The sequence below is a fragment of the Macrobrachium nipponense genome, chromosome 18 (assembly GCF_015104395.2).
Source record: "Macrobrachium nipponense isolate FS-2020 chromosome 18, ASM1510439v2, whole genome shotgun sequence".
Classification (NCBI taxonomy): domain Eukaryota; kingdom Metazoa; phylum Arthropoda; class Malacostraca; order Decapoda; family Palaemonidae; genus Macrobrachium; species Macrobrachium nipponense.
The window spans coordinates 75679935-75701277 of NC_087211.1; the positions used below are offsets into that span (position 1 = coordinate 75679935).

General features: G+C 42.2%; 1 protein-coding gene across 1 annotated transcript; it reads left to right on the forward strand.

The window, feature by feature from the left end:
* Positions 1 to 1735: 1735 nt before the first annotated feature.
* Positions 1736 to 18010, forward strand: LOC135197204 (probable ATP-dependent RNA helicase DDX52). Its single transcript, XM_064224256.1, has 8 exons — positions 1736 to 1869; positions 8666 to 8810; positions 11277 to 11391; positions 11666 to 11769; positions 14525 to 14600; positions 14872 to 15075; positions 15559 to 15649; positions 17819 to 18010. Exons 1-8 carry the CDS (start codon positions 1771 to 1773, stop codon positions 17993 to 17995), a joined length of 1011 nt encoding a protein of 336 aa, XP_064080326.1. The 5' UTR covers positions 1736 to 1770; the 3' UTR covers positions 17996 to 18010.
* The last annotated feature ends 3333 nt before the right edge of the window (positions 18011 to 21343 follow it).

Consider the following 21343-nt stretch of genomic DNA (forward strand, 5'->3'; position numbering starts at 1 on the left):
CAAGATGTTATGGAAAGTATATGCGTCTCATCCTCGGATTAGAGCATCTTGCCATTTACTTGAATGGACTTTATCTTCTGAGACACTCAGATTTAAGAGAAGCATTTGCCTCCTTTTAGCAAAAGCTAAAGATGTTAGTACAACCTCTACCTCATTAGCTTCCAATTGATACCTGTATATCTCGTACATTCGACCTACTACTGGTAGCATAATCACTTTGTTTCTCATGATTTTTAGAGTTTTTAAAGTGTTTAAAATTAGGCAGTAGGTACCTTGAAAATTTTAGTTACTGGGATGGTATCGTGGAAAGAAGCATAGGATACTCTTCTAATGTCTTAACATTCACCTTGTAGTGAAGGGTGGAAGTTTAAGGAGCCAGGAGGGTACGGTGTACCCAGAACACCCGACACTTTTAGTGGATGAGTTGTGGTTTTACTTCAGTGTAGATGACATCATAATCTGGTGGTTTTTATTATGGTATTGCGCCCAGGGCAAGGTCACCTTGAATGTTCGGCTAACCATTGGATAGGTCTGTGGTTGTATAACTTTTAATGGTGCTTTTGTTAATGAACGGAGTACTTCTCTGCTACAAAGCTTTCCCCTTAAGTAGAGGCAACTCTTGGCTTTATTGCTACGCCACTACAGGTTAAGTTGAGCACCAACCAGAGGCAGTCTCTACTGCAAGCTCTCTTGACTAACAGGGAATGACGAGCATTGTTTCAATGCTAGCAGCTTTTCTATTTCTAATTCATTTCATGACTTAATGCTTTAGAGTAGAATATCTCCATGTATCCCACCTCCTGTCAATGAGAGAATCAGCTATATGATGACTGGGTAAGTTATTTAATTAAATATTACATTTTTATAATGAAACAAAATTTTAATTATACTTACCCAGTAATTACATGATCAGACCCCTCCCTCCTCCCCTCTGATAGACATAAGCACAAACGGAATGAGCTAATCCACTGTCGTTCCTTACCCTCTCGCTTGGGGGCAAGACTGGTGTCACCTACACAGTATCAGTGTCGCTGCCGGGAAATTTGAATCTAAACTGATGCAAATAAGTGAAACTAATAGCTATGTAATTACCAGGTAAGTAATTAAAACTTTGTTTTATTATAAAAATGTAATTTTGTAAAGTTTGTAAGTAATGGATGGTCTATTTTGAGACTATATTTTCAAGTACTGCTTGAAGTTGTTTAACTTGATTTGAAAAATGTATTCTAGGGCTGAACTATGTTATGAGGCGTAGTATGTGTTGATTATTTTCAACTGGAGATAATGCTAGTAAAGGTTTGCAGTTCAAAGTTGAGCAGATAGTTGTAGGCATAGTTGCACTAAGGTTACGCTTGCGTAAAATGAACAAGCTTGAAGAGCATTTCATGACAATGAAAACTGCAGCCCAAGGATAATGTCTGCACATGCTATAACCTGTAAGCAGTTGAGCTTCCATCTAACTATACAATTAGTTAAAATAAAAAAAAAAATCACTGAACTTTTTATCTATATATGCACAATGAGTGCTGTATTGAAATGATTAATTATGAATTCAGTTATTTCGCTTAAGGAAAATTTGACTACTATTCTGATGCAAAAGCTAAGCACATTATGTTATGAATTTTGCCATTGAATAGGTTATAAAATGTACAGTAACATAGCTTAGATTTTATTGAAATTAACTTATGGATACGTTGTGATGGAAAAGTAAGGTTTAGGTTTTGTTTGACTAATGATCATGATTTGTAGTTTGAAGTAAAAAAACTATTTATGAATGCACCTATTCTGCAGATTAATCGTGCTCGTAACCAGAATGGCATCCATGTCTGGGGAACAGATATACCTGGTCCTATTTTATTCCTTGACGAGGTAAGTCTCTGTATTTATATTTATAAGAAATAACTAAGTCACTAGTTTACATTTCTGGAAATTGTTTCCTTGCTTTTAGTAAACCTTGACCTTTAATATTGTCCAGTACACCCTACTGATTTTTGTACCATTAAGTACTCTACAGTACTATATATAGTCTTTGGATTTCATTTGTGGTAAGATAATTTCATACAATCAACTTACCTGTCAGATATATACATAGCTAAGACTCCGTCGTCCCCGACAGAAATTCAAATTTCGCGCCACTCGCTACAGGTAGGTCAGGTGATCTACCGGCCTGCCCTGGGCGGCAGGACTAGGAACCATCCCCGTTTTCTATCATATTTTCTCTGTCGCCGGTGGTATCAACATTGTTGTTATTACCTCCTGACTTAGATTCATTTTTCAACCTTTGATCAACGTTTTTTGGCTTTTTGGTGACGTATTTGGATCGTGTTTTGGCATTCGCTACTGTGGACTGTTTTTGGAATAACTCTTTTGGATTTTTCTCAGTATGTCTGATTCTACTGTGAGTGTGAGAATGTGTGTGAATGTAGGCTGCAGGGTGAGGATACCGAAAGCTTCGGTTGATCCTCACACTGTATGCCGTAAATGTAGGGGGGTTCAGTGTTCTGCTATTAACACTTGTAAGGAATGCGAGGGTTTGAATGCAGAAGAGTGGAAGACTTTGACTTCTTATTTGAAGAAGTTAGAGAGGGATAGAGTTAGACGACTGAAAGGTGTGAGTTCAAGGCCTATTGAGCCTTTCACGGTTAATTCTAACCCTACTGATGTAGATTCTCCCTATAGATCTCATTCTCAGAGTGTTTTTTCGGATTCGGCATCGGAAATCGCCAATCTGAAAGGCGACTATTAGAGGGCATGAAGTACCAAGATGGCTGACTCGAAAGGTAAGGCTAGTGATAGTGAACATTTTAGTGAAGTGAGTTCTATCAGTGTTGTGGAGGGGCGTTTGATCGTCCCTGCGGCGCTCCCAGGCCTAGACCTCTTCCAAGCTCACATGCCCAGAGGAGAAGGAAAGTCGAAAGCCTTAAGGGGGTCGTGGGGAATCCCCAACGGTCAGACGTCCCTTCAGCTAGCTCTGCTTCATGGCAGCCAGCTCAAGGGCGCTATAGGAAAAGCGTCCTTCGCGAGTGTTTCTCGTCCTCTCCCTCTCCCTCACCTAAACGAGGGTGGAAGGAGTCGAACTTATCGAGACCGCTGAAGCGTCATATGAAGCAAGACATTGATTCGAGTCCAGAGCGCTTCTCGGATGACGCCCCGTCTGCTATTAAGAAAGCGAAGGTGGCGTCAGCGTCACCGGACGCTTACGAAGAAGTACCCCATCAGGCTTCTTCCCCGAGTGATGACGAGAGACGTCATGCACTAGAGTGGCGTGGGAGAAGCGTCAAGAAGATCATTATGGCGGTTCAGGAACAACTGTCATTCTTCTTGTGGGAGTTTTAGCGCCCCGTCGGAAGGACGTGACGCTTCCAATTAAGAAGTCTCGTCCTCTCTCACCTGCTCGAAGAACGGGGGCTGACGAGAGTGTTGTAAGACAAGAGAAACGAAAGACGTCTTTTAGAAGTGAAGCGTCATTTCAAGCGGATCTTAGACGTGACGCTCCGTCCAAGATTGTGACGCCGAGTAGGAAGCCCTTAGAGAGCGAAGCGTCTTCCAGACGCGAAGCGTCATCAAGACGTCAACAAGAGACGTCATACATGACGCTCGGAGAGCGGGAAGCGTCATACAAGACGTCTTCTAAAGCGCAAGAGAAGCCGCAGGTTGTGACGCCTTCCAAGTCGATTCAAAACGGGAAAAAGGGAAAGACTTTCATTCCCTTAGCCCCTCTCCTATCAGGAGTTTGTCTCCTCCAGAAGAGGAAAGTTCAGAAAGGAGAACGGAAACTCAGATTTATCCCGAGTTGGAGGAAACTCGGATGATGACGATCATGGAAGAGAGGGCTTGTCCAACTATAAGGTGTTGACTACCCTGCTTCTGGAGGAATACGGAGACGATGTTGACTCCGGCTGCTCCTCCTTCTCCGCGCGCTCTTTTCGAGTGCGAAGGCGAAGAAGCCCTCGTCTTTTCTGAAGATGAAGCCCACCATCTCGATGAAGCGGGCTTTACACGCCTTAGATTCCTGGATGAAGTCGAAGAAAGACTTAGTCAGGACAGTATTTTGCATGCCTCCAGCAAGGTTAGCTGGGAAAAGGGAGGCAATATGGTACAAGACGGGGAGGATATGGGTATCGCTCTCCCTTCTACAACAGAGGCAGATTTTTCGACGTTAGTTGACGCTTCAAGGCGTCCAAGTCTTAATTCTGCTCGTATTACATGGAGTATTTCAGAACTGGATCATCTCCTCAAGGGACTTTTCCATGTATTGGAAGTCTTCAACTTCTTAGATTGGTCCCTTGGGGTGATGTTTTTTTCCAAGAAAGCTACGATTCACAGGGAATCGAACCTGAAGCCCTGTTATGCATTTTGTCTGCATCGACAAAGCGGTACAGGATGGATCTTTTGAAGTCTCTTCATTATTTGGAGCAGGTCTTTTGAAGAAAAGGACGGTGTATGGCGCCTTCTTAACAAAGGCAGTCTCGCATGCTCAGAGGGCAGCTCTACTGTATGCACCTCTGTCTGACTATTTGTTCCCTTCTCAGTTAGTGAAGGAGTGGCTCACTCTTTAACTGAGAAGGCGACGCAGGATCTTCTGACGCAGTCGGCTAGGAAGAAGAAACCTGCTTTAGTTTCTGACAAGAAAGAACCTAGCTCTTCTATGCAGCCCTTTCGAGGTGGTCCGATCTCCAGACCTCCCGCAAGAAGGAAGGCTCCAGAGAAGAGAGGTAGGTCCGCCTTTCGTCCCTTTAAAAAGGGAAAATGAAACATTTCTCCTCCAAGCACCAGTAGTGCCAGGCTGCCTGGGATTCGTGGAGGCCTGGACACTGATAGACGCAGACGCGTCTTCATTGAATATCATAAGGAAGGGATATCGTATCCCTTTCCTGAATACTCCGCCCCCCTAACGTCAATACCAAGGGAACTATCAGCCAAGTACAAGGACCCTGTGCTGAGGGATAACTCTTCGATCGATGGTGGAACAAATGTGGGACAAGAGTGCAATAGAACTAGTACTGGATCAAAACTCCCCGGGGTTTTACAATCGCCTTTTTCTAGTGGCGAAAGCCTCGGGAGGCTGGAGACCAGTACTAGACGTCAGCTCTCTGAACAAATTTGTTCAGAAGGAGAAGTTCTCCATGGGAGACTTTCTGCTTCAGTCCTAGCGTCATTACGACAAGGAGATTGGATGGTGTCTCTAGATCTCCAGGACGCCTACTTTCACGTCCCGATCCACCCTTCGTCGAAGAAGTACCTCGTTTCATGACGGGGGGAAGGATCTTTCAGTTCAGAGCCTTGTGTTTCGGCCTGTCCACAGCTCCTCAGGTCTTCACAAGCCTGATGAGGAATGTGGCGAGATTTCTTCATCTCAAAGGAGTGAATGTCTCTATGTATCTAGACGGACTGGCTCAATCAGGGCCCCAGATCGGAGAGACAGTGCTTGGAGGAACCCTAAAGGTTAACTCTGGATTTGACCAAGGCGTTGGGATTGCTTGTGAACCTCGAGAAGTCTCAGCTGACCCCCAGACAAGACCTAGTCTATCTGGGGATCGGATGGATTTCTCTTGGGGTTTTCGAGTTTTTCCTTCGCAAGAGAGAATCGCAAAAGGTTTGAGGATAATCTCTCTCTTCTTAGAGAAGCAACAAACGTCAGCGAGGCGGAATGGTTGACGCCTTCTGGGGGACGCTTTCCTCGCTGGAACAATTCTTCCCTCTAGGAAGACTTCATATCCGTCCACTTCAATTCTTCCTCAAGAAGTCTTGGAGCTGGAAAACCGGACAACTGTCGGACGTTTTTCCCATTCCAGTGGAGATAAAGGCACACCTACAGTGGTGGTTGCTACCTCTGGAAGAGAACAAAGGGATCTCTCTAAGAACACAGAACCCAGACCTAGTGTTGTTCTCCGACGCAGTCGGAGACGGGTTGGGGAGCGACATTAGGCTCAGAGGAAGTGTCAGGCACCTGGGAACCAGCACAGGTGTCCTGGCACATAAACTGCAAAGAGCTCTTCGCCGTACACCTGGCCTTGAAGAGCCTAGAACCTCTGGTGAGAGACAAGGTAGTGCAAGTAAACGTGGACAACACCACGCACTTGCCTACATTCGGAAACAGGGAGGGACACACTCCTCGTTCCTTACGAACTCACGAGAGACCTATTACTTTGGACGTCTCACAGGACATCTCCCTGCTGACAAGGTTTCCGTACAGGGAGTAAGGGAATGTGAGGGCGGACAGGCTCAGCAGGAGGAACCAGGTCCTTCATACAGAATGGACTCTGCACGAGGAAGTGTGTCTCGATCTCTGGTCTCTGTGGGGAACTCCTCATGTGGATCTCTTCGAACATACATTTCAAAAAGGCTCCCAGTGTTTTGCTCGGTCGTGGAAGATCCAAGAGCGATTATGGTAGACGCCTTCCTGCTAAACTGGTCTCGAGTGGACGTTTACGCTTTTCCCCCATTCAAAATCCTGGGTTAGTAATGAAAAAGTTTGTGGCGTCAAAAGAGACGAGGATGACATTAATAGCCCCCTTTTGGCCGGCCCAGGAATGGTTCACGGAGGTGGTAGAGTGGATCGTAGACTTTCCAAGATCCCTACCAGGAAGGACGGATCTTCTCAAACAACCACACTTCAAGAGTACCATCAAAACCTCCCCGCTCTCGCTCTGACTGCCTTCGGACTATCGAAAGACTTGTCAGAGCGAGAGGCTTTTCTCGCGAAGTGGCAAGCGCGATCGCGAGAGCTCGCAGAACCTCCACTAACGAAAGTATACCAGTCGAAGTGGGAGGTCTTTAGAAGGTGGTGTAGAGCCAAGAAGTTGTCCTCCTCCTCTACCTCTATAGCGGAAATTGCTGATTTCTTGCTATTCCTGAGAGTAAAATCTCATCTAGCCGTATCCACAATAAAGGGATACAGAAGTATGCTCTCGGCTGTATTCAGGAACAGAGGATTAGATCTGGCAAATAACAAAGATCTCCACGATCTCATAAGATCTTTTGAGACGTTCCAAAGTCTAAGGAACCCAGTACCTCCGAACTGGAACTTGGACGTAGTCCTCAAATATCTGTCTTCGGATAGATTCGAGCCTCCGCATCTGGCATCATTTATTGAGACATAACTAGAAAATGCCTATTCCTTTTATCATTAGCGACGGCAAAAAGAATTAGTGAGTTACAAGCTCTGCAGGATAAAGTAGGATTCAAGGGAGACTCGGCTATTGCTCGTTTAAGACCCTGTTTTTAGCGAAAAACGAGAATCCCACGAATCCCTGGCCTAGGTCATTCGAAGTCAAAGGAATGTCGAGTCTCGTAGGCAGAGAAGCAGAGAGGTCTCTATGCCCTGTTAGAGCTCTGAAGTTCTATCTTCAGAGGAAGCGTTCAGTTGGGGAGGCTCTAGACAAGGTCTTTGGTGCGCGGTAAAAGACCCCACAAGACTGATGTCCAAGAATGCTCTAGCGTTCTTTGTAAGAAACGTCATTACGGACGCTCATAAGGTCTGTCCTGACGAACAATTACAACTACTGAGATAAAAGCTCATGAAGTAAGAGCGGTTGCGACGTCTCTCGCGTTTTATAAGAATATGTCGCTTAAAAAACATTATAGATACGACATATTGGAGATGCAACTCAGTATTTGCATCTCATTACTTGAAAGACGTGCGTGTGACGTATGAGAAGTGCTTTTCTCTAGGTCCTATCGTATCGGCAGATACGATTCTGGGTACGGGAGCCGACACCAATCCTTAAATGTATATACTTTTCTTCTGTTTGGATATGGTCGAGTCTCTTCGAACAATGGAGGACTTAGGCTAGCACGGGCGGCCGTCTATGTTGTTCAGTAAGAGAATTCTTGTCATATCAATTAGTTGAGTATAATTTTTTTTGAAAATTATGTATGTGTGCGTAGTGGTTTTGAGTTACGGTTGTTGTGACGAGTTCGGGGATAACTCGTAACAATCTTTAGTTCTAACATATGGTTAGGATCAGGTGGTCGGGATTGGTTGTGTGCTCCTTCATAAGGTGTATTGTCATATAAGTGGATCAGCACCCATTGACAAAGTCCTTTTAGGCTCTGCCGAGTAAGTGGGTAAGACCCCATCGGCAGACCCACAAGAACTCTTGGCCATAGATCATATATCTCGCTAAAGTTTTCTTGAGGTGATGCAGACTACTGGGCAAACACCCACGAAGTCTACCACCTATCAGGTAGGAACCAAGGTTTTATTTATACCTACAACATATGTTGTTTACCTGTCTATTCCATATAGAAGCTGTCTCTTACCCTCCACCAAAGGGTGCCAATCAGCTATGTATATATCTGACAGGTAAGTTGATTGTATGAAAATGATATTGTTATGTTACAATAAAGTTTCATACATACTTACCTGGCAGATATATACAATTAAAGGCCCACCCAGCCTCCCCGCAGGAGACAGGTGGAAGAGAGAAAATATGATAGAAAACGGGGATGGTTCCTAGTCCTGCCGCCCAGGGCAGGCCGGTAGATCACCTGACCTACCTGTAGCGAGTGGCGCGAAATTTGAATTTCTGTCGGGGACGACGGAGTCTTAGCTATGTATATATCTGCCAGGTAAGTATGTATGAAACTTTATTGTAACATAACAATATCATTTTTCAGATTGTTTAAGATTTATTCATTGATCCACATTTCTTTTTTCCAGTTAAAAACAGAATATAATGTGGCAGAAGTTATAGTGGATAATCTTCGTAATCAGGGGTTTGTCGAACCAATGCCCATTCAGATGCAAGCTTGGTCGCTCATGTTACAAGGAAGGGAGATACTCGCAAGTGCTCCTACTGGCTCAGGTAATTAATTTGTGCATATGTAGTTTTAAGGTGTATCCTGGACTGGAATTCTGAAATTTTCTTTGAAGACAGGTTCTATATTAATATTAGAAAGAAGCACATATTCTGCCGACGGAAGTAGCTTAACTTTTTCTTTATTTTATAAGACATATTCAGGTGATGGTATCAGTTAATGTTTGTCAGTTCTGAGAGTTGTTTCTATACTCTGTACTACTATTAGTAATGGTTGAACAAAGGCTGAGGCACATTTATGATAGCACTAATTTTTCAGTTTCGTTAGGTCTCTGGTGGATGTCTTAGAATGTATAAATAACAGACAACAGTGTGGCTGTTCCCTAAGGATCTTACCTCCCAACTATGTGGAGTATAACTTAGAGATTTGTCAGTTATGTGATGATGTGAGGTGTAAGTAACCCATGCAAACCAAAATCAATAGTTTTAACAACCTCTCAAGTAAACTACATTTTGCTGTGTATGTTCGATATTTTTAACAAACTCTCAAGGTGATAATGCATTGAAATCCTTGATAGTAATTTTATTCTCTGTTCTTCAACGTTATTGTACAAAAGAAAAGGTCTGACAATAAATTGTGAATGCTATATAGCAACAAAAGCTGTATATGAACCAGTCTTTTACTGTAGGTTTTGATAGAGGAGCATGACTTCTTGGCCTTGATAGCATAATGTTCTAGTTACTGAACTGGGGTAGTGTATCGTATTTTTTTTCCTCACTTAAGAATTTTTCATTCACCAGTAATCCTCAGTACAACCTGTTTTAGGTCATTTGTCCTTTACTAAAATAGTGCTCTCCAGTGTGGATGTCTGATTCTGCGAGAGATTTATTTCTTTTAGGTAGAGTGGTTAGTTGTGGTAGGTTTTGTTTCTTAATATTAGTACGTAGTTATGACTTGGACCATCAACAGGTGGTCTTTTGTTTGTCAATTTTTCATAAGTTGTATTTCAACGGAGATCTTTCACACTCACAATTGATCCCTAATCCCCTTATCCTGCTAAGAGCAGCCAGATTTGCTGAACATTAGCACCAATATGCAGTAAATGTGGCTCACTGTCAAATTCTCTGTTCTAGAGGTCATTTATTCTTCACACTCTTGGACTGTGGAACCTTCAGCCTCCCTGAGTATATTGTGCAATTGGAACTTCAGAAGTTCAAACAAAGATGCAGTGCATTAATACACTAATACAATTTCCCTTACATTTTAAATAGTTTACTTATAATTTATTTATTACTTTGTTGAATTTTTTTCTAACAACTGATCTCCTTTTTCTCTATTTGCTTGGATTTTAAGTCAGTGGCCCCTTTGTGCTTGTTCCATATGAATAGGGTTCTTCTTTCTGAATATAATAATAAAGTGTCAGGTCTTGGATTTGTGCATTTGGTTTTCATTAATTTGCCTTGTAGGCTTTACTTAAAGTTAGCTATTTTTGTCTTATCAGGACTATTGCAAAGTAATAAAAAAAATAGGAATTTATGTGGCTTTCAATTTATTTTTCATGGGTAAGTTTTCGTAGCCTGTCTACTAGTATACATAATAAATGAGAGATGTCTCTCAGGAAATTTTAAGAGGCGCTTGTAGACAATGTTGCTTTATCATTATGGATTTGAAACCACTGAGTCAGTTTAACACCCAAAGGGCTCATCCTAATTATTTGTTCTTAGATGATAGTATAAAATTGGACCAAGGTAAATTTAAAGAAGGTTAGAACAGCTAAATAAGAAGAGACCAAAGGGGATGGGTGAAAAGCAAAGGCTGAAGGCAATACATCTGAAGTTAAAGGAACACTGCAGAAAACTTTTAACACCACCTGTAGTGTGCCACTCATTGCACACTAAGTGGTGCCCTGCTATTCGGGCCTTGTCTCAAGTTAGTTTGATATTGTTTATTGCTGCCAGAGTTAACATGTCATTGATACTTACTTGTAAACATAAGTTCAGGCAGTCCCCAGTTTACGATGGTGTTTCCGTTCTTGAGAAGTGTTGTAAGTCGAAAATGGTTGTAAAGCAGAGCATCGTCGAAAGTCTTCAGAAATTCTATGAAAACCTTACTTTTAATGCTTTGGGTGCATTGAAAATTATGGAAACTGTATATTTATTGTCTTTTACATCAAAAAACCTTCCAATATTGATTATTTTGCCTTTTTGAGTCATATTTCTTCCATCGGATCATTATTGTATGTGTTGTTACCCTGGAACATGCGTCATAAACCTGGAAATAATGTCTGATGAATATAACTGAAAAGCGTCGCAAACCAGGGAGTGCTTGTAATCCTATTCATAATTTTCTTTAATCTTGTTTAATACAATTAAAGATATATTTCCAAGAACTAAGCAACAGTATTACTGTAAAGGAAAAAAAGTATTTAGCAAGTTACAATGTGAACCGCTGCAGAACTAACAACAGCTAATTATTTTACTTTAATCAGCAATATTCATTTTTTTAATTACCAGGAAAGACTGCAGCATTCCTTGTTCCTATCCTTCACCAGCTAGAAGGGCCTCGTAAGAAAGGCTTTCGTGCTGTGCTGTTAGCACCAACTCGTGAATTAGCCAAGCAGACACATAGGTTTGTATTTTTGTAATTTTCAGTTGCTCTCATTGGTAATATGATTTATTTCTTGTATAAGGGTAACTTAATTAAAGTTGTTGCATATATGCTTATATTTTTATTGAGACAGAATTTTGATATTATCAGGCTCAAAATAGTATGATCAGTATGAGATGATAACACCTTTATTAATGAAAAGCTTATCTTCATACAATGTAGTGTTGTTATTCTGTATTACATATCTTACTTAATATTTTTTATGGTTGATTTTTCATCTTCCTACAATTTTCAGAGAATGTGTTCGTTTGTCGGAAGGACTAGGATTTCGAGCTCACATTATAAGTAACGTTAATAGAGCTAAGAAGAAATTTGGTCCTAATTCTTCCAAAAAATTTGGTAGGTGATATGTATACAATACAATACTAGTTCACTTTGTAAAATGTTTCTACTACACTACTCAGTAGTATTTCTTGAGTAAACCTGTTAATATTTATTGGCGGAATATAGTAAATATAATGACTGGTTCTGCAGGTTTATATTTGGTATACTTAGTATTAGAGACAAATACTGTATTTATAAAGAAGAATGCATTTTACCATTACAGTATACTAAAGGTTGTTCAATTCATTGTATGTTCTTGAGGGTTGTGTGTTTTTAAGTTTAGTTTCAGTTCTTTTATCTGTATACCTTAAAAATTTTTTCAATTAGCAAGATTTCCCACTTGGATATTTACTTATGCCAAGAGGTCAGCATTCCTTTCAACTTTCATATTTAATCTTGTAGGTTTTTCACATGAGAATAAATAGTACATGGTTAAGAAAAGGTATTGTACTGAACTAAATTACTGCTGTGTCTTTATAGATCACCACCTTGTATCATGTATACTGTAATGGTAATTTTGTTCATTTGTAATAAAAGATCCAGTTTTGCCCTGAAAATATTTTAGCATACTGAAAAGCTCTTGAACATAAGACAAGGATTTTAATTCTTAAATTACTGAAGGTAACAATCATTGATAAGTATCAACTTTACTTAGGTCAGCTTGAAGAGTTAAGAACCTTAGGTTAGTGATGTTGTTAAAATATTTATCGATGTTGTAGTGGCTCATGGTTGCTCAGTAGAGTCCTATTGACCAATTGGGAGTAGTTTTTTCCTGTTTGTTTCTTTGGCAGTATTTCATTCACACTTACTTTATCACTGCAAACTCTCTTACATGATTAACAAAGATATTGCACAGATGTGCAATGTAAAATTATCTTTTTGTTCTGAGTTATGTTAGAAAGTTGCCAAAAAGGTAATTTATAGGTTTAAATACTACATTTTGTAAAATATAGAACTTTAACCTAGGCCATAACTTTTCAATCATTAAAGCTAGGTACATCATATTTGGGAAGTATACTCCACCATTAAAACCCTTTCAAATGACATGACTTACTATGACATTCATACAAATATAGCGGCCATCTGGAGAATTCATTTATCACAAACATATCTTGTTGGGAAAACATTGTTGGAATTGTTTATCTTTTCAAGAAACAATGGTGTTTTCTCCAGTAGTAATGATATTTAGTATACAGTGGAACCTCGGTTTTCGTGCATAATTCATTTCAGAACCTCCCACATAATCCGAAATATACGAAATCTGAAACAATAATTCCCATAAGGAATAATGTGAATACGATTAATGTGTTCCAGACCCCCAAAAATATTTTTAAAAACTTTTTTCAGGGAATAAACAGTTTTACATACAGAAAACAATGAGAAAAATATAAATGGCTAATGAAATGAATAAATTAACATTCAGAAGATTCAACATCACTCTTACCTTTATGGAAAACACTTGTTAGCATATGGAAGACAGAGAGGAGGGGAGAGGGAGGAGGAGAGGTTATTGTTTGGAGGGGGAATCTCCCTCCAGAAGGACTTCAGGTACCAAGGTCCTATCTGGAGTTACTTCTCTTCATTTTTTACTGGCACTATCCGAGGTAACTTCCCCTCTTCTTATTTTACTGGCACTGGGACCAGCTTGAGAGTTACTGGACCCCTGTTGCACAGCAAAACTGTCCAGAGACATTTGTTTTTGATGTCTCTTTAAAATTTGCCTAAGGTTAAATAAGGCATTGTCATTAAACATTTTGGAGACATGGATTACAACTTTGTTGGGATGAAAATTCTCCAAAAAATTTTTTTAAATCATTCCACTTTGCAGACATGTCCTTAATCCCTAAAGTAGGCACATTATGTATGCCCGTTCGTTTTCTGACTTTTTCAAACCAGCCTCTGCTGTCCTTAAATTCACTAACAGCAGCGTTTGTTGTAGGCATTTTGTGACTGAGATCGGCATGCAACTTCCTCCAACGCTTTGCTAGGAGTTCTTTCTAAAATTCTATAGTGTTTTTCTCCTTTTTTACAGAAGGCTAGCACTTGGAACTTTCTTTGGCCCCATGATGGCTTATTTAGCAGTTGCACTCAAATAAAAAAAGTACAAAAACAATTAATACAAAAGCAGAATGGGTCACGAAAGGAGATGGGATGCTTTGTTGGGCACTTGATACAGGGCCTGGTCATGCACTGGGGCCAGGATGGAGCAGTTCCGAGTGTATGAAAACTGAGGAAACGTACGATAAGTGAGACAAAATTTCGTAGAAAAAAAATCTTTGAAAACCAAAATGTACGAAAAGAGAGGCGTACGAAAACTGAGGCTTGACTGTATATAGAAAAAATCATTAGATGAAGGAGATTAATAGTAATAACAGAATATACAGCATATTGATAATAATAATAATAACAGAGAGTGATGAATAATATCAAGCAGGAGAAGCATAGAGCTACATCAAGTCAGTTATCAACTATCAACAGTTAATTTTAACTTTAGAAAAGGAAAGATTGGTTATTGTATTACAAAATTATAGGGACCTTGGCAATACTGTCAGAGTGATTGTTCTTCTGGAGTGTTGAACACTAAGAAGGATATTTATTATAAGAAGTTGCTGTACTTTTATGAGCTTATTTTACTTTTTGAAAGTGAAAACAATTAGTAGTATTGTGCCTCGTATTTGGTAGACTGATTATGCCACTAAAATGTAATAAAATCAAAGAAATGTAGTTTATTGCCTGATCTGTCAGATTGAGCAGATAATTTTTTTTTCAGATATTCTTGTAACAACTCCTAAACGCTTGGTATTCTTACTACAAGATGGAGATACCCCAAGTGTTGATTTATCAAAGTGAGTTTAACCTTCCTTTTTTAATGTTCATTAATATATTACTGTACATCTAGTGTAGCAGCTGTTTCTCTCCTCACAGATGGCTTTTCATTATTCGTATTAAGGTAATTAATTCATAAAGGGTTTGCCATTTAGCTTGTAATATTTATAGAACAGAGAGGAGTAACTTTTGTTTAGAAGGCATTTTATGCATAGCAATTGTAAGTCTATAACTTGGAAGTAATAACAGGATTTTTTTGGGTGTTAATGCTTAAACATGTCTCTTTTACAGTGTTGAGTGGCTTGTGATTGATGAAAGTGACCGACTGTTTGAAGGAGGAGTCAGTGGTTTCCGCGATCAGTTAGCTATTATTTATCAAGCTTGTACTAATTCCAACATCAGACGGGCTCTTTTCTCGGCAACCTTTGCTTATGAAGTGCAGGAGTGGTGTAAATTAAATTTAAACAATGTTGCCATGGTGTCTATTGGTAACAGGTACAGTTGTCTTTATATCTTTGAATTGAATACCAATATGAAAAGACTTGTCATAGTGCTATTGAATATAGTTGTAGAATCAGCCTATGATGATGACTAATACTTTCAGGCATATCCATTTTTAATCAATGTATTCACCTTAATACTTGAGGCCTATTACAAAGGTTTTGTATGCTTATACATAAAGAGCAATGCATCACACTGCAAACTCTTAATGCCTTGAATCAATTGAACTTACCTGCTGTATGGAAAGCAAGTTTGTCATGTCCTTGACTAAATTGTTTTCATAATGTTGAGTTGCCAGTTGTTTAATTCTTGCTTCACCATCTGTCAGTATGTACTACTTGTATTATTGAGGCTGTGTTTTGTTAAGAGTATTCTTCCACAATTCCCAATGCACTATTCAATCATTCCCCATGCCTTTTAGACATTGGGAATGGTTGATATTCATGATTTTAAAGTACTGTAATAAGATAATTTCAGAAATACAGCCTCAGGAGATGTTAAGCAGGAGTTACTATTTTGCGGGGCAGAACATGGAAAGTTGGTAGCTCTTCGTGACATCCTTAGAAAGGTAAGTATTTGGCAATATATTTGGAATGGCCATAAGATAGTTCCAGCTTGGATACTACTGTGATATAGTATTTTCAGTGTTTAGAAAAACAAGTGTACCATCATTTAATTACATGCATCTGTACAGTAGATTATAGAAATGTGTTATTTTATTGTAAGCTTTACATTATACATTTTTGTGTTTCCTTCAGTCACCAGTTTTTAAAAACTATTCCAAAGCTCAAATTACATGAAAAAATGAAATTTTGCTAAAACGAAAACACAAGAGCAGTAGGCTCTTCGTAGTAACAACACAGCAATATAGCAGCATAAACATTCACAAAATATGAGAAAGATGGAATGAAAATGTTATAAAAGTGTAATTTCATAATCGGCACTTCACAAAACACGCTATATACTAAAACAGAACACAGTAGCAACTTTTAGTAATCTTGTAGAGAACAGCACCACAGCCATTTGTGCTAAGGCTTACAGAAGACTACAATGACATTGTTTCATGAGCCAGGGAGTTTGTTGGTCATTTGCACCGGATATTTGATTGAAATGCTCTACTTTTCATAACTAGATGCATTGCACACAGTTAAGTTAGCAGTTATCCCTTTGCTTTCTTCTGACTTTTTTATGTTATACAGCTAACTAGTCTTAATGAAGCTTTGAAATGTGCCTCAATAATGTGGAAAAAGGACTTTACAATGACATTTTAAGATTTCGCATTTGGATTTTATTGCACACTGTATATCAGCTTGTGCTAGTCATAGACGTATGTGTAAGTTAAGCCATCAAAATTTCCAATGATTTGAAAAGAAAAGGTGCTTCAAAATAAATATGAAAGGTGGATAAGTATAACTAGTGTACGTTATTGTAACTTGTGGAATTTTATGCAAGTCCAGGAAGCAAACCTTACTAATTCCTCCTGTGGTCAATCTTGGCTTTCAACTTCTACCTGTAACTGAAATTTCTACCAGTTGTTCGTATGAGCACTTTAAACAAAGAAAAGTACTTGATAAATGAAAAATTTATGGATCAAGTGACAAGTGACCCAAAGTATGTTCTCACATATTATTATTATTTTTTAAATCCCAGTCATCCTATTTGAATGGCGTTATTTATAGCATGGTTCTGGGGTGCATACTGCTTCCCTAGGAGTCAATCACTTTCCTCATTATGTGCGCTGTTTCTAATGGCATGCTATTCTGCATGAGTCTCAGAGCTACTTTGGCATCTAGTTTTTCCAGGTGCCTTTTCATGGATCTTGGGATGGTGTCTAGTTCCTATGATTATAGGTACAATTTTCAATGTTATATTCCATATCCTTTTTATTTCTGTTTTCAGGTCTTGATGGTTATAAATTCTTTCTTTCTTTCTCTTGTACTCTGTCTCTTGTACTCTGGTGTCCCATGGTACCGCGACATCAATGAGTGATTATTATTACTAATTATTATTACTATTATGGATAATAATAATATGAGCGCTTTTTATATTTAGTAGAGGCCTTTGTTTTAATGTTTATTGAAGATTATTATTAATCAGCAGTATAAAGAAGCCAGGAAGGTAACAGCCATTGCCCAGTCACTGGAAAGATAATAATATTCATCATTAAAAGTGTAGTGAAGGGCAAAGAGTCTTTTATATTCAAGATGTTCAATATTAATACTAAAGGAGCCAGTGATTTTGTTTAGATAATGAATGGGACTTATGTTAAATATGGTAATGTTTTGATAATCTACGTTTAAATATTGGAGTTGGTACAATACATGGAAAGTTCATTGATATAACTTTGCACTTAAATGTGCATTTATTGCTTTGTAAGAAGGGTTTGTACAGCATTTATTTTAATGCTTCTTAACAAGCACTTCAGTATTTTCTGCACATAAATGTGCAATTATGGCTTTGTAAGAAGGTTTGCACAGTATGTTTTAATGCTTCTTGACCCACACTTAAGTATTTTCTGTTATGTATCTTAACATCCCAGCATAAGGTTCAGAGTTATGTTCTAAAGTTCAAGGTTTATTTATCATCAAGTAATTTTATGTGTACTGAAATTAATTTGTTTTGAGTTTGTAAGCTTTTATTGGTCTGTATATTAATATATTCATGTGCATTTTGAAGAGAAAAAACAAACAATAGCGTAATTGTCCCTGTAAATTAATTAAAGTAAATGATATTTCAGGGTTACAAACCTCCTGTGTTAGTGTTTGTCCAGACCAAGGAAAGAGCTAAAGAATTATTCCGGGAGCTCATATATGAAAACATTATGGTTGATGCTATTCATGCAGATCGTACACAGACCCAGGTATGTGTTGTTTCCTTGAGCTTTTTGTTTCAACTGCAGTTCTGTTCATCTTAAAATTATTGGAAATTGTTTTTATGTTTTACTGATAGTAATAACTAATTTTTGTACATGAACTTCCCTGCCAGATATATACTTAGCTATAGTCTCCGACGTTCCGACAGAATTTCAAATCTCGCGGCAACGCGACCGGTAAGGCCAGTTGGTCTCCCTACCCGCCGCTGGGTGGCGGGCGTATGAACCAATCTATCTCTCCAGCCAGATTTTTTTCTGTCGCTGAAGCGATAACAACTGTTGTCGTTTCATTCCGATATATTCTTCATTTGTTCCGACACGGCATACAAACCTTTCGGTACTTTACAATAGGAAGGTAATAGCGGCAGCTGGATAGGTCGTAAGCTTTCTTCGAACAAGGGGTTCGGTAGTTAACTGCTTGTCCGACAGGCGCGCGCGCGCGACTGGGAGGTAAACAAATCACTTTTGCTTTCGGCCTCACAGCGAGTGGACGTGTGTGTTCGACGCTCTCTGCCCGCTTCTCGTCGTTTGCTTTCTTGAGTATTTGGTTGTGTTTGTGTATGAAAGAGTTCATTGTAAGTACAATCATTTCTCTCTTTTCATATTAATTCAACTGAAATTGATAATGATGGAATCTCCTCGCCTCGCTACCCCACGGAGACTATGCCCGGGTACCGAAGGGCGTTAAATGCGGGAGGTTCCGCTCTTCCCGGAGATAGACCCTCATATTTTGTGTGCTCGGTGTCGGGGGCGCGAATGCACCCGAGCCGAGCCTTGTGATGTTTGTAATGATTGGTCGGAGGCGCAGTGGACTTTGTATGAGGCAGGAAGAAGCGAAGGCCTGCAAAGGAGTCGTCGGAAAGCTCTCCCGCGACTCCTTTGGTGACGGACACTTCGTCTTCTTTCCTGCCCGCCCCCGCTCAACTTCCACGTCTCGCGCCTTCCCCCTTCGGGGGGGGGGTGTGGTCTAGGTCCTTCTCCTCTCCTGACTTGTCGAGTGTGGAGGAGGGCGCTAGATACCCTGACGTCGAGTTGTACTCTGGGTCCTCTATCCGTTCGTCTTCGCTCCAGCGAGCGGGTAGAGGATCCCCTCCCCTAATCACCCGACTTTTACCTCCTAGTGCGGTTGCCGCGAAGGATGACCTCGGACAGGCGCACCCAGATAGTGGGCAATCGTTGGGGCGGTGCAGGGGGGCGTTGCCGAGTGTCCAGGGGCTGCTCTTACCATCTCGCTGGCGCCGTGGCGGTCACCATGCAACGGTCACGACCACCACCACGACCCTTACAACACCCGGCTACGCTTCACCTCCTCACCTGTGTACACCCAGCACGCGGTCTCTGTGACACCCACTACATCGGTGCAGGGGCCAGTCGCGTAACTCGGGGGAGTGTGATGCCGCCACTGGGTTTGCCGTGCTGCCGCGACCGGACTTCGTGTGCCCGAAGAGCTCGCCCTGGACCTCCCACCGGTACCTAGGATTGTCTGTGCCGCTGGTCCGCCCATATGGACCGCCTACACAGTCTGCCGTACCTGCCGTACCTGCCCAGCTGCTGTCCACGGACGTGACGTTGACCACTGCTGCCGTTCTGTACCTGCTCCTGCTGTCTCTTCTGCCGTTCCTGTGATGCCTGCACCTGCTTGATGGTTGTTCCTGTTCCTGGCGCCGCTGCTCCCGATGCTGATCTGTTCGGACAGGTGCGTCCGGGAGGCCTGTTGCTTCGGCAACAGCAGCCCCGGCTCCGTCCTGGATGACAGATTCTGACGTCGGTCCTGAGAAGGTTGACGAAGAAGAAGAAGAAGAGAGGAAGGTGTCGTCGTCGTCTTCATCGTCTTCTTCGTCGTCGTCGTCGTCTGCCGCCTCTTCCCTTCTTCTTAATAAGGCTCCCCCGCCGAAGAAGAAGAAGGATCGCCTCCCCCCCCCAAGAAGTCTCCTTCGGGAACTTCTAAGGGCCCGTCTCGCTCTGGTGAGACGGGGGTTCTTCCGCTGGTCACCCATGCTCCTTCGGGGGCAGGACCCGTCTCTTCTTCCGCAAGGAAGAAGACTACGGGGACCAGAGGAGTGCCGGCTAACACCGGCACTTCCTCACCTGCTGTCAGTGGTTCGGCCACAGCAGCAGGGTCCGTCTCGGCCGCTTCTGTTCGCGAGAGGGGCGGTACCGAGTGTACGGAGGTCGCCTACCAGCGACCGTGCAGCCAGGAACCAGACCTCTGAGTCCGCTCAGCGTCAGGTTCACGGCACGGAGGGGCGGGAAGACTGGTGACAGCGCTCACGCGACTCTCACCAGACCAGCTCTCGCTCTCGCGGCGAGCAGGCTGGCTACCCGGCGGTCGGACGTGACGGTCCATGACCGGCCAACGGCTGAGGCTGGGAAGAGGTCCCCCCAGTTCGCCGGCACCAGCCACGGCTGGTACCAGCGAACTGACGCACCGTGAGGATACGCACCGATCTCACCGTGACAGTGGAGCTCGCCGGTCGCCTGACCGTCACTCTCACAGAGAGCGATCGGGTACGGCGACCAGCACCAGCTCCTCTGACACACGAGACCGCCGGGGCCGCTGTTCTCGGTCCAGCCGTTCTCCACAGCGAGACGGCTCGACTAGGTCTGCAGCTCGATCGCCACCGCGGGTTGGCGATCGCCTGCAGTCTTCCAAGCCCGCTGGTTCTGCCAGCGAGCGAGGAGGAAGCGTCAGGTCTCCTCCCATACCTTCAACTCCTCGGGTTCACCGGGATGGGCGAGGTATTGAGGAGTGATCGTGAGGGGTGCGCCCTCAGGATCCCACCACGTCGTCGTACGTACCAGGCTCGGTTCTCGGACCAGCCAGGTCGTACGCACAGGTGGTTGGAGGAGACCGAGAGGGGTCTGTCGCTGCTCCTCTCCTTGAGGGAGGAGGGTCTCGGAGGTGCTCCTGTTTGAGGGACTGGACGGTCCGACTCCGCAGGACGCAGTCACTCCTGAGATCCAGAGGAACTTTGCCGAGGTTATTGCGCTGATTCGTCAGCACAACGACCTCGCGGAAGGATCGCCGCTCCCACCATCCGAGCCCACGTCCCGGCTCGAGTCGTTCGGGGGCCCGAAGAGGAACCCAGACCGACGGTGGGCTTGCCGCGTTCTGAGCTTGCGGACTCAGTGCTGGACCAGGTTGAATCGCTTGTCTCCGGACAAGACGTTCGCTCAAGTCTGGCAGGTCGAGCAAGCTGCTTCCACCTCCTCTGCTGCGACAGCGGCGTTTTTACGTGCCATCTGAAGACCCGATGCCGCCCACAGGTGAACCCGGAGTTAGCCAGGCTAACTCCGGGTGTGCTCTGCAGCAGCTCCTGTCCGAGAACCTGTGGTTCTCGCAGCAAGAGGCACTCGGCCTGGAATCTACCGCCATGGCAGCTTTCCAGG

Excerpts from the sequence above, each read along its gene's own strand:
- LOC135197204 (XM_064224256.1), top strand. The coding sequence starts at position 1,771 with ATGAATGCACCTATTCTGCAGATTAATCGTGCTCGTAACCAGAATGGC. Across the intron at positions 8,811-11,276 it reads AAGTGCTCCTACTGGCTCAG|GAAAGACTGCAGCATTCCTT; the intron begins GTAATTAATTTG and ends TTTAATTACCAG. Across the intron at positions 15,650-17,818 it reads TTCGTGACATCCTTAGAAAG|GGTTACAAACCTCCTGTGTT; the intron begins GTAAGTATTTGG and ends ATGATATTTCAG.